The sequence below is a fragment of the Macrobrachium nipponense genome, chromosome 7 (genome assembly GCF_015104395.2).
Source record: "Macrobrachium nipponense isolate FS-2020 chromosome 7, ASM1510439v2, whole genome shotgun sequence".
Lineage (NCBI taxonomy): Eukaryota > Metazoa > Arthropoda > Malacostraca > Decapoda > Palaemonidae > Macrobrachium > Macrobrachium nipponense.
In genome coordinates, this window is record NC_061109.1 from 107,584,213 (window position 1) to 107,607,458 (window position 23,246).

The 23,246-nt window shown below is 37.3% G+C and overlaps 1 protein-coding gene across 4 annotated transcripts in view; it reads left to right on the forward strand.

The window, feature by feature from the left end:
• Nucleotides 1-21,930, forward strand: part of LOC135217199 (nuclear factor interleukin-3-regulated protein-like) — a 43,325-nt gene extending 21,395 nt beyond the window's left edge. Inside the window, exons 1-2 of one of the 4 annotated variants that reach the window (XM_064252930.1) lie at nucleotides 13,975-14,154; nucleotides 20,094-21,930. In XM_064252930.1, the coding sequence (XP_064109000.1) occupies nucleotides 20,114-21,553 (1,440 nt within the window). In that variant the 5' untranslated portion in view covers nucleotides 13,975-14,154; nucleotides 20,094-20,113 and the 3' untranslated portion in view covers nucleotides 21,554-21,930. Of the gene's footprint in view, nucleotides 1-13,974; nucleotides 14,155-14,206; nucleotides 15,390-16,919; nucleotides 18,060-20,093 lie in introns of those variants that run through there. The other 3 variants (XM_064252929.1, XM_064252931.1, XM_064252932.1) reach the window with 3 other exon arrangements.
• Nucleotides 21,931-23,246: the final 1,316 nt, after the last annotated feature.

Genomic DNA, 23,246 nt, shown 5'->3' on the forward strand with positions numbered 1-23,246 from the left:
CTTCTTCACTATGCATAACGCGCGTGTGTGTGTGTAAATCATAAAATTTAATGATATTCGATTATTTGATCAAGAATGATACTTCACGAAGCTAAAAAAATTAAAATTAATGAGCATTCTTTAAAATGACGCGGAGATTTTCTTAACATTCAAGCTGTCTAGCAGATTTATGGGTTTTCGTTTATGGTCTTGCTTTATTTTGGCTTGCTGAAGAAAGAAAATAAAACGGTATCGCTTTCATTAAATATTACTGGGTCTAATTATTTACAAGACAGAATCTGCATATCTGATTGCCAAAAGACTTATTTAATACTGATGAAAAATTCCCCCAGAGTATATATTATCAGGTAATTACCGAGAATTGTATTCATTCGTTTATATATAAAGATATTAAATTACTCCATTAAAGATGTGGTTTTCTTCACTACATGTAAGGTTATTCTGTCAGCAGTTGTTCAGTTACATAACTAGGACAGACAGTCGACCTACAAAAACGCTGCCCATTAGTATAAGATAATATATTCCAATGTGTGCGAATCTACGTATGAGTTTCTCTCTCTTCCGTATGATCTATTTCCTTTTCTTGTTAGTCTTATACGCAGAGATTCTGAGGCATGTGAAGCGTAAAAAATCCATTTCCAAAGACAGAAAAAACAACAGTAATAAAATCGTTTCAGTTTTATATATTATATATATATATATTATATATATATATATATATATATATAGATATATATATATATATATATATTCTTAGCACATAATGCCAAACTATGATAAAAGCTGCCGGTCCTTTCTAAAGGACATTGAATGCTTTCGCCCGGGGTTGTCTAACAGACCGTACGCCAACTTGAAGCACACTGACAAACTTACAGACTGACACGTGAATTCATGGAATAAAATATAAAATAAAAATATTATTCTTATTCCTAGTTCATCTAAGATCCCCTCACTGTGTATAGTCGATACAACTTATGTATGTGTTTATATATATATGTGTGAATTAATAGAAAATGGAATAAAACACAAAATAAAATTAGTATTCCTCATTTAAGAACCCATCACTGTGTACATCAATGCAACACGTGTGTGTGTTCATGTATATACATACATACATACAGGTATAGATGTATGTATGTATGTATATATATATATATATATATATATATATATATATAATCATAATGTATATATGTGGATATATATACAATACATATGTACATGTGCGAATTATATATCTATATATAAGTATACATGTGTATGTGCATTTATGCATATTCATAAATGCTTATATATACTTATATGTGTGTGCGCGCGCGCAGCTTAAAAATATTAGATACCTATTTACCATCAGAATAATTGATAAGAACAAAATCGTGTGAGGGGAATAATCACGCTCGAAAGCTTGCCAGTCTGTAAGGCATGTGGATAATGGTGCTGGGAGGTCATTTACAAAATGTTCTTACTTTATTTGTTCGTCGCACTTATACTTCCATTAGGCCTTCGATCGATTTTTCGAATTGGACAGATCAAGTGACTTGATCCACGTAACTGTTGTAGGGATCATATATATACCCTTTGCGTAACAAATAATTACGTAACGACCTCCGGTATTATGCAACGTGGTAAGAAAAGCGAGCAAACTCTTTTGGATCAATATGTCAACCCTGGAAAGATTACATAATTACATCAGAAAGCATTGTTATTTGATGATATCCACGAGTATACAAAAGAATAATTTGTACTTCGTCTTTAAGCAATACGTCAGCTCGTTAATATGTAATAAGTCGAGGTCGAACATTACTGAAAAATACTAAAACCGTTACGAAAGAAATTACGTACCATACCTGCTTTTTGTTTAATAACAAGTAAATCTAAAATACTAGTTCAGGCTCGTTCTTTGGTTCAAATATGGCGAGTTCATGTAAGATATAAAATACACCTCAACAATTTTTGAATGTTTACCTTGTTTATATTTATTTATAATAAACAAATCCACATATACACAGTAGATATATATATATATATATATATATATATATATAATATATATATATATATATATATATATATATATGTCAAGTCACATTTCCGTGATTCATATACATATATCGAGCTACAATGTCCTTTAATATCTAATTCGCTCTACCTCGTAATTAATATATTTTTATATATGCTTAACCTAAGGGGAATTTTTTTTCTCGATAATAGAGTTGCCTGACGTTCGTGGATTTGAAAGGCTCCATGGGTTCGCGCCCGGGCCTCCAGGCAAGTCTATTATCGAGGAAAAAATTCCCCTTCGGTTAAGCATGTATGAAAATATATTAATTTCGAGGTAGAGCGAATTAGATATTAAAGGACATTGTAGCTCGATATATATAATATATATATATATATATATATATAATATATATATATATATTATATATATATAATCTAAATTTGGTTGAGGATATATAATATATATATATATATATATATATATATATATATACACACATATGTATGGATGTATGTATACATTCCCGAATATTAAGCGAAAAATATCTTTTAATGTCCAATTCACTATACTTTAGGAGTAACTTACACATGATGGGAATTATAATTAATAGTGCTTCATTCGGGGCAGATGCCGACCGGGACGAAGCACTCAACATACATATAATTCTGGTTAAGTGTAAGTTACTCCTAAGGTATTGTGAATGTGAATTGGATATTAAAGGATGTTCATGGCTTAATACTCGAATTATAACAAATGTAACGCATGTGTGACAAAAATTCATATTTCTCATTACACCATACATTTTAGTATATATAAATATATATATATATATATAATAATTATTAATATATATCATATATATATATTAATATATATATAGTATCCTCCTCAACCAGAATTATTTACATAGAATGTAAATATGTATGACTTTATATATTTGAACAAATCTATTTTTATATTCATATATTTTAAGACATTTTTATTTGAAATTTATTTAAATTTAATCTTTTTCTATTTAAATTTATCTCGGTGTCAATAACCTAGACGTTTTAATGGACAGTTTAATGGACACAATCAATCAATCAATCAATTCTATATACATATATACATACATACATATATATATATATATATATATATATATATATATATATATATATATGCAAAATCAACGAAGGAAAGTGGAACAATTACGTACCGCTGAAAGGCCTTTCGATTCTCGTCTTTCTGTAAGGATTCTCTTTATATATATAATATATATATATATATATATATATATATATATATGTATTTATATATATATATATATATAATATATATGTATATATGTATATTGTTATTAAACTCTAACTGTTGCAGTTTGCATGAGAATCGAATTCGGTGTATATGAACGTCGCCGTCTCGATTACCGGCTCAGACTAACTTGTGGTAAAATATACAGAATATTGTTAATGGTGATCATCAATGATTGTCATTTTTATACGAGGGACAAGGACAAGTAATTTTCCAGAAAGCACCTTCAAAGGCGAATCTTGGATCGGAAATTCTGCATCAATGGGATGTGTAAAAGTCGAATCTCGTTGAGCTAAACTACATCCATATCTACATCACTATCGTATTAGTGTCTCGAGTTCACCCGTAGACCCACTTTGAAAAAGACGTTGGGTTAGGTCACGTTGCACTTAAACCTCCTCGCGAGTCATGTCTGCGTCATAAAATGATATCAGCATTACAAGCACTTCTTTTGTGCTGGTGAAACGATTGCAAATGACTCCATAATGTTACCATTACCTGTAGCGTGAAATGCTCCTAAAATATTTATTAATGGACAGATAACAGAAAAATTAGTATATGTTGGCGCTTATTTAGTATCTGAAGGGAGGAGTCTTCTGGCACCATCGTCCTAATCATCACCCTACCATCACATCCGCCTAACATATACCGGTCACTCTCGTAAAGACATTGCTCGTAAGTCTCTTAGACAGGCTGGCCATCACGACTCGTATCGATTACTACATTTCCTGTGCAACAGAAGGAAATCTTACAAAATCTCGTATTACTGCAGCACCCTTACTTATCTTGGGGAAAAAAAGGGGGAGGTGGGGATTTTTACTTACTTATTTCTTTTTGTGTTTTTCTTATCTTACGAGGGAATTTATCTAGCTTTCAATTTAGTTGAATCGTTGTAACTGGCACTGACGCATGCCATAGCATATTGAAAATGATCACCTCAGAACTTTGACTTCAATACAAACTGAAGTTTTAAGATGAGACAAAAACACAGAAATAGAACACGAATACAAGTTACGCTAGTCAATGATATGTTAGTGAATCTTCAGACTTGCCATGTCGCAAAAGTCACGCATGTTACAGCACAAAAAAGGAGTTATGGAGAACGTATAGATGGCAGCATTTGTACCTGATACCGCCCTGCAAGGATATATATTATATAAAATTTCATGCTAAATATTAGTATCTTTAATTCTTTTGGCTTCCTTCGGAATTTTTCTCTTCATTACACTAAATTTCACCTAATGATATGAAAAGTTATTGATGGTACGTCAATTTAAAAACGAAATCGGTTATACAGGATGTAATTTATGAAGTTACGGTCATGCAAATGAAGTATCGTATATATTTATATCCGTTTCTGACAGTGTATCGAACTCCAGCCTTGAAAAGTCTCATTTTACCTCGGTATACACTCAATACAAAGATACGACTAGGTAAACAAAACAGAAATAAAAATTCATTACGGGCTGTGTTTCAGAAACTGTAAGTTTGGAAATTACTGACTGCGTAGGTCTATCCAACCAACATTTTTTAAAAACAGATCTTGACTGCACTCCATAAGAATGAGTCCTGAAATATGTCGATTCCGGAAAAGCTATGGTGAAAATTTCCCTCCTAAGTAACATCTTGACTGTTCTTTATTATAATCTTTATGTAATATATACTTGTAATAAATATTCAGCTCATTATCTACTAACTAAACGAGTTACATTACTTTTATTTTATCGCTGTGTGTGTGTGTGTGGGAGAGAGAGAGAGAGAGAGAGAGAGAGAGAGAGAGAGAGAGAGAGAGAGAGAGAGAGAGAAGGGGCCGAGGGGAAGATTTTCTTTCGTTTATCTTTTTAATTATGGAGACCCAGCACCATCATAACGAACGACTGAACAACCATCATCTTCCGGATTTGATGAATGGGGAAAATATAAGACATTTGTGAAAGATAACAGTAACATGATGACGAAAACCAGTATAAATATAAGAATTGAAACGAGAAGATAATGTTTACGGAACTGGTCTTGCACATAGTATTGCTAACACTGAGAAGCTGATTGTCAACATCGTTGCTCTACTGTTTTTCTTTCATACCCTAAAACCAGCGATTTCTGGTTACCCTAAAATTCTGCCCACAACTCACTTTAAGAAAAAAACATCATACGTATCTCAAAATAAGAGTAAAGTTTCGCAAGGCTCTACATGCAGTGCGGTTAACTCGTGTGTGTGTGTATGTATGTGTAAACATACATGCGCGCGGGCACACACACATATATAATTATAAATATATATATTTAATGCAGTATCTTAAACCACAAAAATAAAAACAAGAAATTTTGGTGCCTGTTAGACCTAAATATTTATTACGAATCTTGAAGGATATACTCGTATAAAGCCCAGCACAGTAAATAGTCAAGAGGCTAATAAACCTTATTCTATATCAAATAGATATAACACAACACTCAACTTAGTAAATGTGTCTTAACTTTCTTCACGACTGTCATCACATCATTAACATTCCCAATAACGATATTTTTTAGACGCTTCCATTTACTGGTGTGTACTCACAGAGTTCTCTACACTCATTTCTCTCTTGTGTGCATCCGCCACAATTCCCAGACGGCTAAGGTCTCTATGCATGCCTGGCCCTTCTCCGTGATATTTTGAGTGTTTCTTATCTTCAACCTGCCTCCTTGACCCATTTCCTGACTAACTGCTCCTCTACGGCTCCACCATAAGGCCAAACCATATCAACATTCGAGACCCGAGGCTGTCTCCAAGCCTCTAGAGTCTAGTCAACACACCCCTCAACAACATCCTAGTTTGTAATATGATTTCGTCAGCGCACTCAGTTCAACACCTCAGCATTTCGCAGCCACGCCTTTCTGACTCTTCTTTTTCCTTTGTATGTGCCCATGTCACCGATGAGTAGCGAAGCACAGGTCTAATGCCAGCATCGCATACCTTAGTTACCTGTAGTCCAGCAATCCAGAAGCCTTGGGATGGGCAATCTCCCCCTCACTCTTGCGAAGGACGAGGGGGTTAAACTCTCTTGAACTGTTTTGTGAACTATTGTACGTACCACACACACGGGAAATGAACAACGGAGTTCAGACAGACAGACAGATACACACACACACACACACACACTATTGATTATTTAAATGGAAAAATGCTGACTTTGATCTTTAAAGAAATTTGTCAACTTAAGGTGTGAAGTTGACAGCACATGGAAAGAACATGTGTCCCCCCCCTCTTTTTTTTTTTTTTTTTTTTTTTCTTTTTTTTTTTTTTTTTCGCTGAAACATGTATAGCTTAATTAAGTTTCAATGGTCGCGGAAGAATACAGCCGTAAGATTCAGTCATTTTTTTTAGCCGCTGCTGAAAACAGAAATATAGCTGTTATTTAATCAAACCATTGAATTACATAATGCTTCATGCCTATAATAAAGCAGTCACTAAGTTCATGTAAATACCGACATCAAACAAAATTATTCATATCAAATAATTTTCCCCTGTAAAGAACACAAAATTCCATATACAATGTATTAAAGAAATAATGAATATTTCCTGCCGAAGAAATGGAGTACATTCCTTAATAACAAGGAGCAAATGTTTGTTCTTTATCAATAAGAAGCTTGTACCCGCAACTTATTTTACCATCCCTCTTGATAAACAAGTGCTCAAAGGTGCTGATAATATTTCCCTCAGACAACAACAGGATTCCTAACAACTAAAATATTTGCAAACGTAAAACACTGGAGGAAGTAGCATGAATAAGACCGTCGGGAATGACGCATGTCCTTTGAAGATAATACATAATTGCAAGCCTAAGCGACACTGTGACGTCACATCCTACAAACTGTCTTGACGTACCTCGAACTCTAGAGATTTTTAAAGAAAGAAGCAGCATGACGCAGCTGTTAGCCCAATCGCATCTATGGACGTGAGCATTTGAAGACACATTCCTATTTACCTCACGGAACAGGAAGTCGTTTCATTCCCCAAAAAGAGGAGGGCCCAGCTTCCGTTAAATGTGGCAGGGGTAATATTCATCTAGACAGTGACCCATAAGGGATTTAACCTGGCACGGATCCACTTTGCGACGTCTTTAGTACAACCCCGTTAATGCTTATCGTAAAAACAAAATCAAAGACAGTAAATATCATAGAGGTAACGACCCCCGAAAACCCTAGGACGGGGTCACTATATCTAGGAGGGATCCGGAAAAAGAACAAGCGTATCTTCCCTATTACTATACTAGAACGACCTCATTCCTTCGGAAAAAGAAGAAAAAGCATCATAAATTAAAAACATTTTACATACATTATTGGTTCTTTCATTAAAATGCCAAATTACTTAATACGATAACTTAATGGATACTACATTTATACGAACGTTTGTGGCTACTGCACTGTAGGCGCGAAGCAATAATTCAGTGTATTGTTTCAATGAACATCTCTTTTTCCGTTATCAGCGACATCTACAAGAATCACTGGAAATTCCAGCTTTATTTTTCAGGGGTCACTGAAACTTGCCAAAAGCCAGAAACTGTTTACTGGTGTCAAGGTGTACAAACATTTACACAATATTGTTCTCATTCATATACTAAAAACTACTTCTGCGAACTAATTTCATTAAAGATGAAAAATATATTGATATAATACTGCTATGGCGAATTTATGTTAATAAGTTTTTTTCGAGACTAGTATACTCTTCCGAGATTAAATTTTAACACTTCTGCAAATATATATATATATATATATATATATATATATATATATATATATATATATATATATATATATATATATATATATAATATATATATATTATTATATATAATAATTATATATATAGATATATATATATATATATATATATATTATATATATATATATATAATATGTGTGTGTATGTATGTGTCTAAACGTATTCCTTTCTTTAAATACGTTTTAATTTTATTTGAATTCTTAAAAAAAAAAAAGACGGATATTGGAGAGGCAACGAAATTCTTATGAAATACCCAACACATGATTCGAGAAGTAAAAGCAGGACACAAATGAATCAAATATTTCTGTTTGTGTAATAAATGTAAATATCCTCAAACAATGATATGAATGTGATGTGTATGAAGAAGTAAAGCCTTATTTTGCACGAATGTTTTCTTTCACTTCATATCAGCAAAAAAATAAATAACTAAATAAATAAATCCAAAGCGCACTACGGTATTTGCAAATGAGAACTAAGGGGATGGTGTATAATGTAGGTATTCCTATTTTTGTGTGGTTAAAATAATAATTCAAGATAAAAATCTGCTACATACAAAACAAAGCATGGCAGCAAACATTCCTGACAGTTCGTTTACTCAGAGAACAACAACGCAGACCTAATGTGAAAAAGTTATAACTACAGAGATCCCGATCACTTAAACAATATCCAAACAAATCGCAAAGATGACCATTGCACAGTCTTTCAAGATTTCCGGCAAGCTTTCTTTATGAACTGGCGATGCCAAGTCATCTTTTGAGGAATCCACTTAAGAATGCTTGACTACGTGACCTACGATTCCTTTCGGCGCACTAATCGGAAGCGGGGTCGTTCGCAAAGGAACTGACCTTCCACGTCAGAGGGCCAAGGAAGTGTCATCACACAACGGATGTGTTACTCGCAAAAGATGATAAAAGGGTGTCATTCTTACATCTTGAGGAAGAAGCTCAGCCGGCGAAATCCACATCCGGAGAAAAAAAAGACACGACTCGTTACATAAATGTCCCAACCTACTGCTGGGAGCGAAGGTACTCTGACGTCACTAGAAACGGGCTTGGTGTATGTGTATGATTTTAAAAGTTCGTCTTGGTGATCTAAGTGATTTTCAACTGCTTCCGGAGTTATATTCCCTTGCAGAAAGGGACAATGAATGACGTGGGTCCTATATCTCATGGAAGATCCGTAAATGTGAGAGAGAGAGAGAGAGAGAGAGAGAGAGAGAGAGAGAGAGAGAGAGAGAGGTCACTGGGATTGACAGCATTTTCTAAGGTGAAGCCATTCGGTACGTTGCTGTTGCCAAGCGAGTCCTTGAGGTGGATTGTTCGAGGGTCTCCTGGGTTCAGGCACTGAAAAGAGTGACTTTGGTTAAAATATTCACTAGATTTATTTCTATACATGCAGTACGCAATTATGACACTATTCATTCAAAGCCAAAAGCTTGCAGAATATTACAATTCACTCCCATTGTTATAAGAGCATTTCGGTTCATTCATTTTGTGATTACACACACACACATACATACATACATACATATATATATATATATATATATATATATATATATATATATATATATATATATATATATGTTATATTCTTTACTGTGACGTTCCCAAACGAGCGGAACAGTGTATCGCAAACGGGATCAAATGAATATCTCATATACAAGGAAAAAGCACTCTTAAATCTCCATTACCTGCGGTCGATGCAAATAAATTGCTTGCAATTATGAAAACAGGAAACGTCTCAAGCAAAACTAAGCAAAAATAGGTGAATGATGTCATATTTGTTTTGTAAGACACTGATGCTAACAACGCTTGATTCTGCCCACATCAGCACTTGTTGCAGGGCTATTGTGACTATGCTTGGCTTGCGGCAGCATCCTGTTTTTATATAAAAATTATACAGATAAGCAAAATGATATCCGCGTTTTGTTCGTGAGAAAAAAAAAAAAAAGCAATTTCCCAATTTTCATAATCACGATGAAATCCTATCGAGAGAGAGAGAGAGAGAGAGAGAGAGAGAGTCTCGAAATTTCTATAAATTATTCCCACACAAAATGCACATAACCAAGAAATGGCTGTTGGCTATAGGCGCACACAATAACTACCATTCAGTGCTTCATGTGAAGTTACTCAAAGGGATCAGAAGCAGACCCAGATTTCAGGGCTATGTCCTTTTTTACTTTCACGAGCATGACGGAAACTTCAGAACCGAAGACTTATTACGACAGAAATTTCGAGGTATTTAGGTTTAATAAGGCGAAAAGTGATAGAGGTTCAGCTATGGCTTTATTGAATATTTAGAGACTGACATCGATATATTATACACACACACACACACACACACACACACACACATATATATATATATATATATATATATATATATATATATATATATATATATATATATTTATATGTATATACACACATAGGGCACATAAAAGGCAAAATGACAAGAGTGGGAGAATCAGTCTTATCTTGTGCGGAGCTTTACTGCATTTCATAGTTCGCATTATAAAATGACAACCGCACAACAAAACAAACTACTTGAACAAAAACCAAATGATATGAACATCATATCAACAAAGAGTAAACAATCCGTTAGTCATTTCCCCAGCAGTCTCTACTGCCTGGAGAAGCTCATAATGAAAGACCAGTTTCGCTGGAGTTGCTGCCGAGAGAACCCGGTTAACTGAGCATTAACGATTAAAATCCATTCATTTAAATGACCTCCCGATGCAAAAGCCAGCAAGATTGAAGGTTATCAATTCCAGGCATAGAAAAACCAGATCTTTACGTGAAGTCTTAACCTTACAGGAATCCGCAGACTCAATCTCTAGAAAAAGTTGTCGGCTGAGATCTGAGATCCTTCTTTCGTTTATGTGCATGTAAACACAAAAAAAAACAAATAAACACACACACACACATACACTTAATATAATATATATAATATATATATAGATATAAGATATATATATATATATATATATATATATATATTATATATCATATATATATATATATGTATATTAACATAAAATTTCACCATTCGCTAGTTCCATGCCTTTTCCATCAAGTTCATACTCGCCACAGTTGACTGTTAGATATCTGATTCCCTGCATCGCTCAAGTTAAAAGCAGGACAACGTCCCATCTCGCAAAGGACTCGAACACTAAACTACTCTCGCTGGTGAGGGATATAGTCTCTATATAAATCATTAGCCTTGACGTCCCTGGTTACTATGTTGCTCTGTGTGCGTGTGCGGTTTTTTTTTTTTTTTTTTTTTTTTTTAACTAAAAAGTTAAGTATATCTTAGTTTTACCAGACCACTGAGCTGATTAACAGCTCTCCTAGGGCTGGCCCGAAGGATTAGATATTTTTACGTGGCTAGGAACCAATTGGTCACCTAGCAACGGGACCTACAGCTTATTGTGGGATCCGAACCACACTATATCGAGAAATGAACTTCTATCATCAGAAATAAATTTCTCTGATTCCGCGTTGGCCGAGCTGGGAATCGAACCTGAGACCACCAGATTGGCAGCCCAGCTCGAAAACCACTCGGCCAGCGAGGAACTTTTTTTTTTTTTTTTTTTTTTTTTTTTTTTTTTTTTTAACTAAAAATGACGGTCAAACTGTAGTGTTTGTTTTGAATAAAAAAAGGGGTCTCAATTCCTTCAATCCAGAAAAGACACATAAACTACAAAATAAACAATCGAGACAACACAGATCGAACAACTGCACCACAAACCCAGCTTCGTAAACGTACAAAAGACGCGACCGTACAAAAGACACAGACGCTCCAGACAAATCAATATTCATATCCACGAGCATATCTGTCCTACAATTCATAACGGTTGGTAAAGAAATGATCGAGAACCTGTTAAGTGTTTCAAAATGGCTTGATTCACGTTTACAAAGACGTCATTAACTGATTGACAAGGATGCAATACCAAATACACAGACTAACATATCTTCAAAACTGTTTCTTGTGATTAACAAATGGCGAAAGGAAAGAAGACTGAGCACTTCTACTGTTCTGATTAAATATGGTGAAATGATAAGAAAAACAACCAGTGAATAATATTTCTAATATTCTAAGTAACACCAATAAAAAGTCTTCAGTGAGTTCATTTTTTCATCAAGACAAGCTATCTGGAAATCTCTGATTTTATCGCTGTTAAATTCAATTCTCACTTTTCGTGTTATTGGTTTAGTTTAAAAGTTCCGAAAGACCGGTACTCTGATCTCGCCTAAAATAAAGATTAATCCCCATAATTACGAATTCCCAAAAATTTATTATCTCTTGAGAAATCTGGGTGAAATCGCAGTCAAAACAACATGAAGTCTTATTTGACGTGGCATACGGTAAATTTTTTGTTCAAAACAAAAACGGTCTTGATTAGTGGCTCGATTAATAACGGGAGGAATGAAAGCCCAGCCCTGGTGAACAGCAATAAAATTTCAGCACAAATTTCACTCCTTACGGGAAACATACTTTATCACGCATACATACAAACACAAAAAAGGATAATTAATGAGAAAACTGAATAGTGAAGTGCCTCGGTGTTATAAAGACGAAATTCGCATTCAAATACATCAATGTGTCTTCACTGGCTTATTTAATTTTTATGGACAGTGTGATATCTTTTACTTACATAAACTCCTCGATCCATAGTGCCGTGATCCGTCGCGTTAATGCTAGGCAGTGACACGTACAAAATAATTTATCTCATGAAATATCTCATTCTCACTAAAAACATTTGTGTTAAATTTCTCTCGCCTAAGATTCGCCAATTTTACATGCGAATACTTACACATCAGACATTATCCTCCTACTTACTCCATTCATTGTTGAATAACTATTCACTGGCAGGAGTCATACTCCAGGAATCCTTGAGTGCTATTCAACAAACACCACTCTCTCTCTCTCCGTCCGGTCTGGTAGGACGGTTCCGGATCTGCAGAGGAAAAGACTTCACCATGACGTAACAGTCTCCTTCCGGTCAGACGAAGGGCTACGGTCATAAGCTGAATATAAGTTGTCCGTTGTAATATATGATACTTCATGTAGCTTCTTTGGAGATCTCGGACTACATTTTGTGCATTACAACATTTTTACAACAACAAGCTACGAATATTGAAATCGATATTTATCTCTACCTCAGGCATCTCTCTCTCTCTCTCTCTCTCTCTCTCTCTCTCTCTCTCTCTCTCTCTCTCTCTCTCTCTCAATTCCAGCTCCGATCGAAAGCAAAAAAAACCTCTGTTCATTATATTCTCTCGAAAAAAGACGTGTCCATCGGCAAACTTACAAACGTCTCACAATACTTCAGAAAAGAAGAATCTTCCTGCAACGCTTAAAATAAAATAATCGTTCTCCACACAATATCCTGCCCCCCCCCCCCTCCCCCAAAAGTTCACACCGTATTTCCCCTAACCAGTGTGAATTTCCGGCCGTTCGTAAGGATGCTGGTGTATTTTTACATTCTTGAACAGTAATGACCCCAGCCAACGTAGCAACGGGGAGGCCCCAGAATAATTTTGCCGGCAAACGCAAAGCAACTGACTTCCCTGTACTTCAACCACTTCATCACCCGTCTCTTCTTACCTACAGCGATCATTTCCCTCAACGAAAATAACTCCCACTGACAGGGCTCAACAATAATTTGTATTATATCAGAAATGTAACACAAATAATATTTTTAAGTGTTCAATCTGTAAACAGATGCATCACAAACATTTCAAGATGCATTGTCAGTGAGTACGGTGTACAATGCGAGCTTGACAACATTACGCAATTGTAAGTTACATGACGTCACACCGACGTCACGGAGTAGCTCCGCCTCGCGCATGGCATTGGCCAAAAAACGTGATCGCGGGGCGGGGATTTGAGAAGGCGATATAGTGTATGAACCGCTGAACCTGAGGTTCAGTCTTCAACCAGTGAACACTCAGTTAGTACCCGCCTCTGGCGTTGTGTCGACTTGTTTCAGTATTTTGAACATCGTAAAGTTGTTGTTCGCAGTAACACCAGCATCATTCTACTCCAAGCCTAGACAGGCTTCAACATCATTTAATTTTCTATTTAGTGGGTAAGTTGAGAGGTCTTTTTCGAAGTTTGCTATGCACAGTGCAGCGCAATATGACTACGGAGGGTTGAAAAGTTTTCTTTTTGGTTTTATTTCGTTATATGGACCCAACTGTGTTGTGAAATCCGTATTAAATGAAGTTGCAAAAAAGTGTTCTTGTGTACACCATTAGGTTGCAGAGGAATTCTTGCATGCATGTTGGTTGGTCAGCGATTGTCCGTAACCAGACGTCGTGATGCAAATCATTCAAGAGAGGCTGGCACTGTCGTGTTTGTGCGACAAATGTCCCGAGATGCATACAACGAAGAGAAAGCGGAGAAGACGTCGGACGGAAGCGGCACTTCCAACGCTTCGCCAGAGATTTACTCGAATCTCAAGTGCCACTTGCTGTCATGTTCGGGGCCAGCGCTTCAATCAACCGAGGTTCTAAAGAAAGCAGCGGCTCACGAACTCGAACCCATCTCTTTGGGAAAAGCTTCCTACCATTGCAAGGCAGTGAGGCTGATCGGAGCGTGACAAACCCGATTGAAGCAACTACACGAACGCGTTTTAAAGTAGGTCAGTGACAGCTAAACGAGGTGGATGAGTAGAGCAGCAGGAATAGCAGCAGCAACAACAAAAGCAGGAGGATCCAGCCGGTAGCAGCAGTTCGGTAGTGATTGAGAGTTGGTCAGGATTGGCTGAAGCATCGCATGGCAGTGCCTTGATCTCTAGTGGTGATGATGATGATGATGGATCTTTTACCTGTCTTCGAAAGCAGCGGAAGGCTTCAGTTTCTCTTCAGCTGATAAGGTGGTGGTGTGTCTGCTCCTGCTATGAACATATCCACCTTCGGAGGAATCTTTGCTGTGGGGACTTTGAGTTCCGTTAGGCCGTCATAGAACTTGCGAGTGTTTGCAGTGACTATTCAGTGGACTTACATGTTTGTGTACTGTACTGTACTCCGTTGAATTTAATCGTGGATACGCTCAAGAGAGAGGACCAGACTCCAGTTTACATGGAAATCAACAGGACACGTTCGGTGTAGTGACAGTTACACTTTGCCATCATATCACCTGAACTTACGCGCCTTTGATCTGAAATGACTTTGTCCTGAGCGACGAATCATATCCTCTGATGCAACTGCCACCAACTCTATAACAGAACCACAGGAAAACGCCGTATATACGATAGATATTTGTGCAGAATACGGCTGATCGCTGACATTGCCAACATGACTGCCATTATACATAGAAGTAGTAAGTGTAAACGTCAATCAGGTTGATGCTTGTCAACCTTCCGTAGCGCAATGAAATATGCACTATGAATAATCTTAATGAAAAATTTACATATTGCTTCTCTGTTGTAACTGGCTACCAATTTTTGACACATTATAAGTACTTGCGTTTATTTATTTTTTTATTTTCATTTTATAACTTTTCTTGACTTTAGAAAATTTTTAGAAAATTTTGTCATTCTTAATATTTTTGTGTTACTGTTCTTGTCGCTGAAAAATTTCATCTATAAATACTAACCTATTATTGTATTAGGCTACCTACATTATTTAGGGAGTTTATTTAGGGAAATGCTGAAACAGCACAATTCAAAACGACCGGTTCTGACTACGCCTTTACTATGTACCTAAAAAAAAGTTCCAAACTCTGCGGAATTGAATCGCCATATTCTAATACACCACCTTCCTTTTTTCTTTATGTAAACTTTAACTCTAATTAGATATATTGTTCATAAGGTAACTACGAATGACCTTTATCTGCTTTAGTTCCAGTTTTAATTTTCAATGACTATTGTTGAAATATTGTGATCCTGTATGGGACCATGATAACTCAAAATTTACGTATGGAAACTAAATTTGCCCAGCGCTAGCATACTTATTCTACAATAGAATATTAAAATAACTGGGGGAGGTATATTTTTCAGAACGAAGTGGGGTCACTCGGTACTCTGTGCAGTACGGATAAAGTATTATCATTCAACGCAGCATCTGTTTTCAGCTTTTGTTTACTACCATCAGAAAATTAATTGCGTGTTTTGTAATGAATAAAGGTATGAAAGAATAATATTCGAAACAGTCATATTTATGTAGAGGCATATATTTCACTCCTCGAAAAAGTTTAAAAAGAGAATTCTTGGTTTTGTAACAGGACTTATATGATGATCCTACGCGTCCCAGCTCTTAGGTTATACGTAATGAAAACGGTGGAAGTTTCTCGTCAATGCTGGCAACATCCGAGAGCTGCGAGAATTTTGTTACGTCACCCAACCCATTGCCCTTAACTGCCTCCTCCCAATGCCAACTAACATCGTTCACTGCATGTGAATGAAAACGAACAAAATCTTTCGCTCAGACTCTCGCAGAGCTGTGCAAGAGCGCATTGGGTAATCCAAGAATGTCGGGAAAAACGTCAGAAGATCAATGATATTTTTATCTATTCAAGATGGCAATTAAGGTATGCTCATAGGATTAACCAAAAGAATGCTGCTTTTCATCCTCCCTTCCTTGCTTCAAAGCTGATCCATAATTAATCGTGATTCCTGCGATACACGTGAGTCGGTCTGCACGTGTCTTCTATCGACCGATTTTCTCGGGAGAGAAGGAATCCCCTCCCCCCCTCCTCCTCTTCCTCCTCCTCTCACTTCCCCCTTCCCCACCTCCCGCACCATAGTTTTCTCGGATGCCAAAAGACGTTCCTATATTTTTCACACGTTAACGTTGTTACAACGATTCAGTTTGCACTGCTTGTGTAAACTTGAAAGCTGAATATGCTGGCGTGAAGGCAGGATAAGGTTATCCAAGTAACTATTAGTTTCGTCTTTTTCCTCCTGAACTGAGTAAATGCACCTGACATGTTGTGCCTCGTAACCCTTGTGGTATTGGGATTATTGGGGGTAACTGCATCTGCGAAAGAAATGGAGATATGCCTTAAAGATTTTCTATATGAACTCTCTCTCTCTCTCTCTCTCTCTCTCTCGTAAACATTTAAAAAAATCAGTGGAAACCTTTTTCCACCTAGCAGGACTATTCGTTTTCAATGAGTATTACCTCAGCTTGTTTTCATAATATTCACGAATAGGTGGTCACGTGCTTTCGCATTAATCCCTCAGTATGTGTGTATGTGTGTATGCGCGCGCGTCTTTGTGCTTGAAACAGTCCGCGGTCGCGACGTCCTTGAATGCACTATTATAGATACGACGAAACTGCCGACGGCCTTCAATAAATGTCGGGACTATAAAACGGAATGAGGATTTTCAAAGAGGCAGCCAACTTGAAATAAAAGTGAATAACAAAATAATATTATCACAGTAAATCCTTACAGGAGACATGGACGTTGATGTAGGGTATGACAGGAATTTATGCAACCGTTGAGAGGTAGAGAGAGGTAACTTGCGGTTATGTCATAACGTTTCTCTGGAGAGCAAGAGAAGAGAAGCCGAGGCCGAGGACTTGCGCACTCCCTCGAACCCGTCTGTTGCGTCATACCTCTCTAACGATTTTATCCCAACCGTTCGGGTAATTCATTTTGTTTCGTTTACCTATCCTTCCTTCGCGTTTAATAAATGAAAAGTACTGTTTTGAATTTAGATCAATTAACGCAAGCTTAACGTCTCGCGAGCACAGCATATTTCTTGAGGTTGATTCAAATATGAGAGAAATTTCCTAATGGGAAAACATTGTGGGACGAGCTAAACGAAACCAGCAGATGACAGTGTTTTCGACGACAGCGTTCGTGCTGGTGGTAGTGTGAGCGAGTGCGACGAGTAGCATCAGGCAACAGCCCCACACTCACAGCACCAGCAGACGGGTAGTCGGACGAGGGACGGGTAGAAAGAGCTCCTCTGTATCTTTGTGAGGTGTCGCCTTAACTGAGATATTACGAAACAAACTACGAATTGGCCAGCGCCTAATCAAAGTAAGAAGTGCGAACTATTTCTTCAATGTTTACCCTGGAAGTCAGAATATTTTTTTTTTAACATTATTATTGTGGAATTATGTAATGCATTTACGTAACGTGCAGCGAAGACGTTCTGTTTGAAATAGAGCTTGGGTTGTGAAACAATTACAATTGGTGAGCGTTAATACATCCCGTGTCGCATCAAGAATCCATTCCCGAGATAATACTTGAGCGGACATATATTAAATCATTTACACACAAGCCGCTACCTATTCTTATCAAAAGAACCAGTGTTTTCTGGTGGAATTATTACAATTTATTAGTGTTGATTCAATGAAATTTTCTTCCTAAATCCGCCGATTGAACGCCTTAATTACTAAGGATATGCATGAATGGGGTTGTGCGAACTAAATTCGTACCCAATTCACGTAAATCACTTTACACGGAGGCAGAGGAGGAGATGCGCGCAGCCTTCCGAACACATTCGTACCCAAGCCGTGTGCGCCAGTTTGTGCGTGTGTGAGCGGCTGTACATGTATGTGTATTCTTACGTCACACACACGTACGGTCATAGTCATACACACCAAAATGTTTGTTGCGGTAGTGCGGTGGGCCTAAATATAGAAAAGTATGTTGTTTGTGTTTCAAACATGCGTCAATTATTGCACTGACTAAAAGAGAACCGGTGATATAAATAGGCTCCGCGCCAGAACATGACTCCCCGCATAACGAAAGAGCAAATGCTTGTCACATCACTTCATAACCTCTTCCTCCCCCACCCACATCTCTTGGCCCTCTCTATCTTCCCCGCCTCTCTGCCTATTTACCCTAGCAACAGAGGTTCTCTTCATTCCTGCCTGCCCTCTCCCCCCTCCCTAAACTTGAAGCGACAGGCTGAGGTGTTGAACAGTTCTGTTCTATGTACTGTCATACACAAGAGGTTGTCAGGCTGCATCGAATCTGACTGCATTGTCTATGCATATACGCCGTAAACAAAGGCAAACAAGTATCAAGGTTGACATGTGACGTAACAGTTAAAAATCTTGAATTAAGACGGAAGGTTGAGCAACACCCTCCACCCCCTTTCCTTGCCAACTTTTTTGGCAAGCTGTTTAAAGAGAAATCAATAGTTTAGGTTAGGGTACAGACGCTGGCAACGATGCAAGGTGGAGGAAGAGGAGGAAGGATTTTTGCACTGCAAAAGGCGCCAATGCAGACGCTCATTGCAGTTTCGTGTTATGCAACTTCAACCAACTTCAACTTACCAATCTTGTAACATACTGCGCCATACCCATAGAAAAAGGAAACGTTATGTTACAACGCTTTCTTATGGGTATGATACACACCCAGGCGATATATATATATATATATATATATATATATATATATATATATATATATATATATATATATGTAATAATATATATAATTAGTGTATGAGCAGTTTATACGAGAAGACCAGTAACCGAAAGTTTGAGCAATCACGGTTGCTGTCATACGCAACAATGCAGTACACCCCCATCGGGCCTCTGGGGTCGGCGTCCGAAATTCCCGGTGCAGCCTGATGTTCCTTGTGTACCGGAAGCCCAGAACGATCTCTCTCTCTCTCTCTCTCTCTCGTTGGATTGCAAATAATTCTCATGCGATAGTCCAACTGCGAATTCTATGTGCATTATGAGAACAAAGACTTGTATCTTAAACCCTTATTATCAACATGCAATTTGGAATTGTTTATATTTATATATATATATATAATATATATATCTATATATTGTAATATATATATATATGTATATATATATATTATAATAATTATATATATATATTTTATAAGGGTGTGAAAGAGTAATCGATACCATTATTATTACCATTATTGTATGAATGCCTATAGGGTTTTATTAACAGTATTCGTATAAGAGGCTTTTCATGAATTTTTGAACCAAATCATTTATAGAAATCACGTTTAGTTTTCTCATGTTACTTTTAAATGTTTATGATAATGTCTATTATTATCGCAAACTCGACTAATGTTTTTTTTTTCTTCTTCCTCAGATGTTCTCCAACATCAAATTATGGTTGCCGAGACAGTGAAGTATCCGGTGAATTACCCGGCTCTCATTCCTCTTTCCCCGACAGTAACGGGACTAGGCGGAGGATACTCGTGCTCATCTTCTATGCTCCACGCCAATTTTTCGCCAGCACACATCATGGATCAGAAACCATCTCAGCAGCAACAGCAGCCCGCTCCACAGGGTCCACCAATTGGTAGCCCTCCACAGAATGGGCAGGACAACGCACTTGTGGGTCTGGGTGCCCCAGGTCTTCACCTGCCCTCTTCCTTAGACCTAGCATCACACATGCGCAAGAAGGACATTTTCACCCAAAGGAAACAACGCGAATTTATTCCAGACAGCAAGAAGGACGAGTCCTACTGGGACAGAAGGCGAAGGAACAATGAAGCTGCGAAGAGGTCCAGGGAGAAGAGGAGGTTCAACGACATGATTCTTGAACAGCGTGTAATCGAACTCTCCAAAGAGAACCACATCATGAAGGCCCAGTTAAATGCTATCAAAGAAAAGTACGGAATCCTGGGTGAGAGTCTCATAAACATTGATCAGGTCATTGCTAATATGCCCCAGTCTGACCAGATTATAGCTATTAACAAGCGGACCAAATTCAACTCAGCTATCATGGCCCTAGGATCAAGTCCATCAGTAACCTCTCTATTGAGTCCAGAGAGTGGTATGACGTCACCAACACCCACCCCATCCTACCACAACCCCAGTGACAACCCAGAGTCCCCACAAAATTATTCCCACTATGGTAATACACACGATGACCATGACAGTCATTTTGATAATAATGAACAGTACCCTCCATCCTCCTCCAGTGATCTCTACTACAGATCATCAGCACTCAACCTCTCTACCCACACATCCAACTCACATTCACCAATGTCGCCCACTACCTCACAAATGGAATATTCTCCAGCGAGTGATCCTGAAATATGCCGACGTTCCCCTGTTGGCGAAGCTGGTTCCTCACTGCCTCATAAACTTAGACATAAGAGCCACCTAGGTGACAAGGATGCTGCCCAGTCTCTCCTGGCTCTGCAGGGGATCAAGGCCGAACCCCATGACCCTAACCACGAAGCAGCCGAAGATTCTGTGGGATCTTCTGATGAGAGAGATTCAGGCATCAGCTACTCCTCATCCTCCTCTTGCTCAGATGGATACCCAAGATCATCTGACACCACCTCCTCTTCACCCACAAACTGCCTGATGGGGGACTCTACCAGTATTAGCAGTAGCAGAAACCAACAGTCCCTTCACTTGCAGCATTACCAGCACCAACAGGAACAACACCAAAAGCAAGACTTAGATGATGTTGCTGAGTATGAGAATACCCAGCTTAGATCAGAGCTGGAAAGGTTAGCCTCTGAGGTTGCAACACTCAAGTACATGCTTGTGCGAAGACCAAGATCAGAGGGAGATTCTGACGGATCCCGCTGAAAAGAATAAGAAAGAAATCAACAATCTCTTCTCGGTGTAGGGTTTTAAGCCTTCACCGTCTGTCCGTGTGTGCGTGCGTGTGTAAAACATGAGCATGGCTGTGACAAGGGCGCAGCGAAAAGTGACAAATACGCCCATGTGCCCCCGTGCAAGTGTTTAGGGGGGTGGTGTACATAAGTGTGATATTCATATTTTGGTATACGAACTATTACCCCAGTCCTGTGCACTCTTATTACAATATTTCTATTTTATTCTGACTAATTTTAATTATTATATTGTACACAATTAAGAAGATTGTACCTATGTATTTTCTCTGAACATAAGCAGACTGTACATACTTTTGTGCCATTAGAAAAATATATGTTTTGTGAACTTAGGTCAAGTGTTTCCATTATCATTTATTTTGATTGGTATTATTTTTAGCTGTCTAGAAAACGCACATCAAATAAAATGCATTGCAACAATATACAAAATCTAAATACTGAGAAAATGTAAAATTATAATTTTCTTTGGTCGACTCTACTGAACTGTGCTAAATTCGCTAGTCCGAGAATGGCTACCCACTGCAAGAGAGGTATTACTGATTCTAGAATCACAATAAACCTACTTCATGATAGTTTATCAAATGAACTTGAGTTTTTTGTTGTACTGAATTAGTTTTTTTACTTGACAGTAATTTCTAGTAATATGCAGTAGAGCTTTACAGTAGCAAAAAAAATCATTATATACAAAATGAATTAATTATCATAATCAATACTTGCACAATTGACAGCAGGATGAAGGAAAAAACAGAGAGAGCAGCTTATCGAAATGCTCTAAGTAACAACGGTTCATAATTAACTTTATGCTCCCCTTCGTAACCTTAGATTTTTAGCTATTCACAAATTTACAACACAATATTATGGAAGGAAGCTCAAATTTCGTCTGGGTTGCGATTTTTGATCAACAAAAAGAACTCCGAATAAATCGAGGTCATGAGATAAAAGGTCATTATAAAAAGAAAAACATACAAGGCTGAAATTTGCCCATAAATTTAAAATAATTCATTACGAAAAAGAACACAAGTTTCCGGAGAAAAAATTAGTTCCAGAACGGATTTAAATAACAGACATACTAACAAAATCACACGATGAATGTAGAAGATATAAATGAAATAGAAGCGATCAAAGTACTGACATTTGCTCGTCTGAGATAATTCGGGTAAGTAGTTAACTGCCCGTCCAGACGTCCTAGAAATGAAAACTTGGAAATTATACAAGATACGTAGCTGAAAAAGACTTGAGAGTTAAATGAATTCTGCGTTAATTTATTACCAAAGAAAAGCAAATGATACTAAATAAAAAAAAATCCAAATTGAACATAATTCTGTTGGTTTATGTTATATACTTAATTAAGTACATAAGCAATCACAGCGCTCATAATGGAACCTATTATTTGTTTGATGAAGAAAATCTCTTCAAAATGGTCTGTTGCCAGAGCTAGATCAGCCCGAAACAAAATTTCAACGAAATATTAAGTCTGGGCAATTTTCACAGAAGGGCATTTTGGGCATTCTCTCGAGAGTAACTTGGTGCAGCGTAGGCGTTACTAGCTGCACCCACTTTTCAAGTCTTTCAACTGTCCATTCTTGCTTCTTTCTTCCATCTTGCTGCCCAACAACTTCAACTTCCTCTTCCCGCTGCCTCAAACTGTA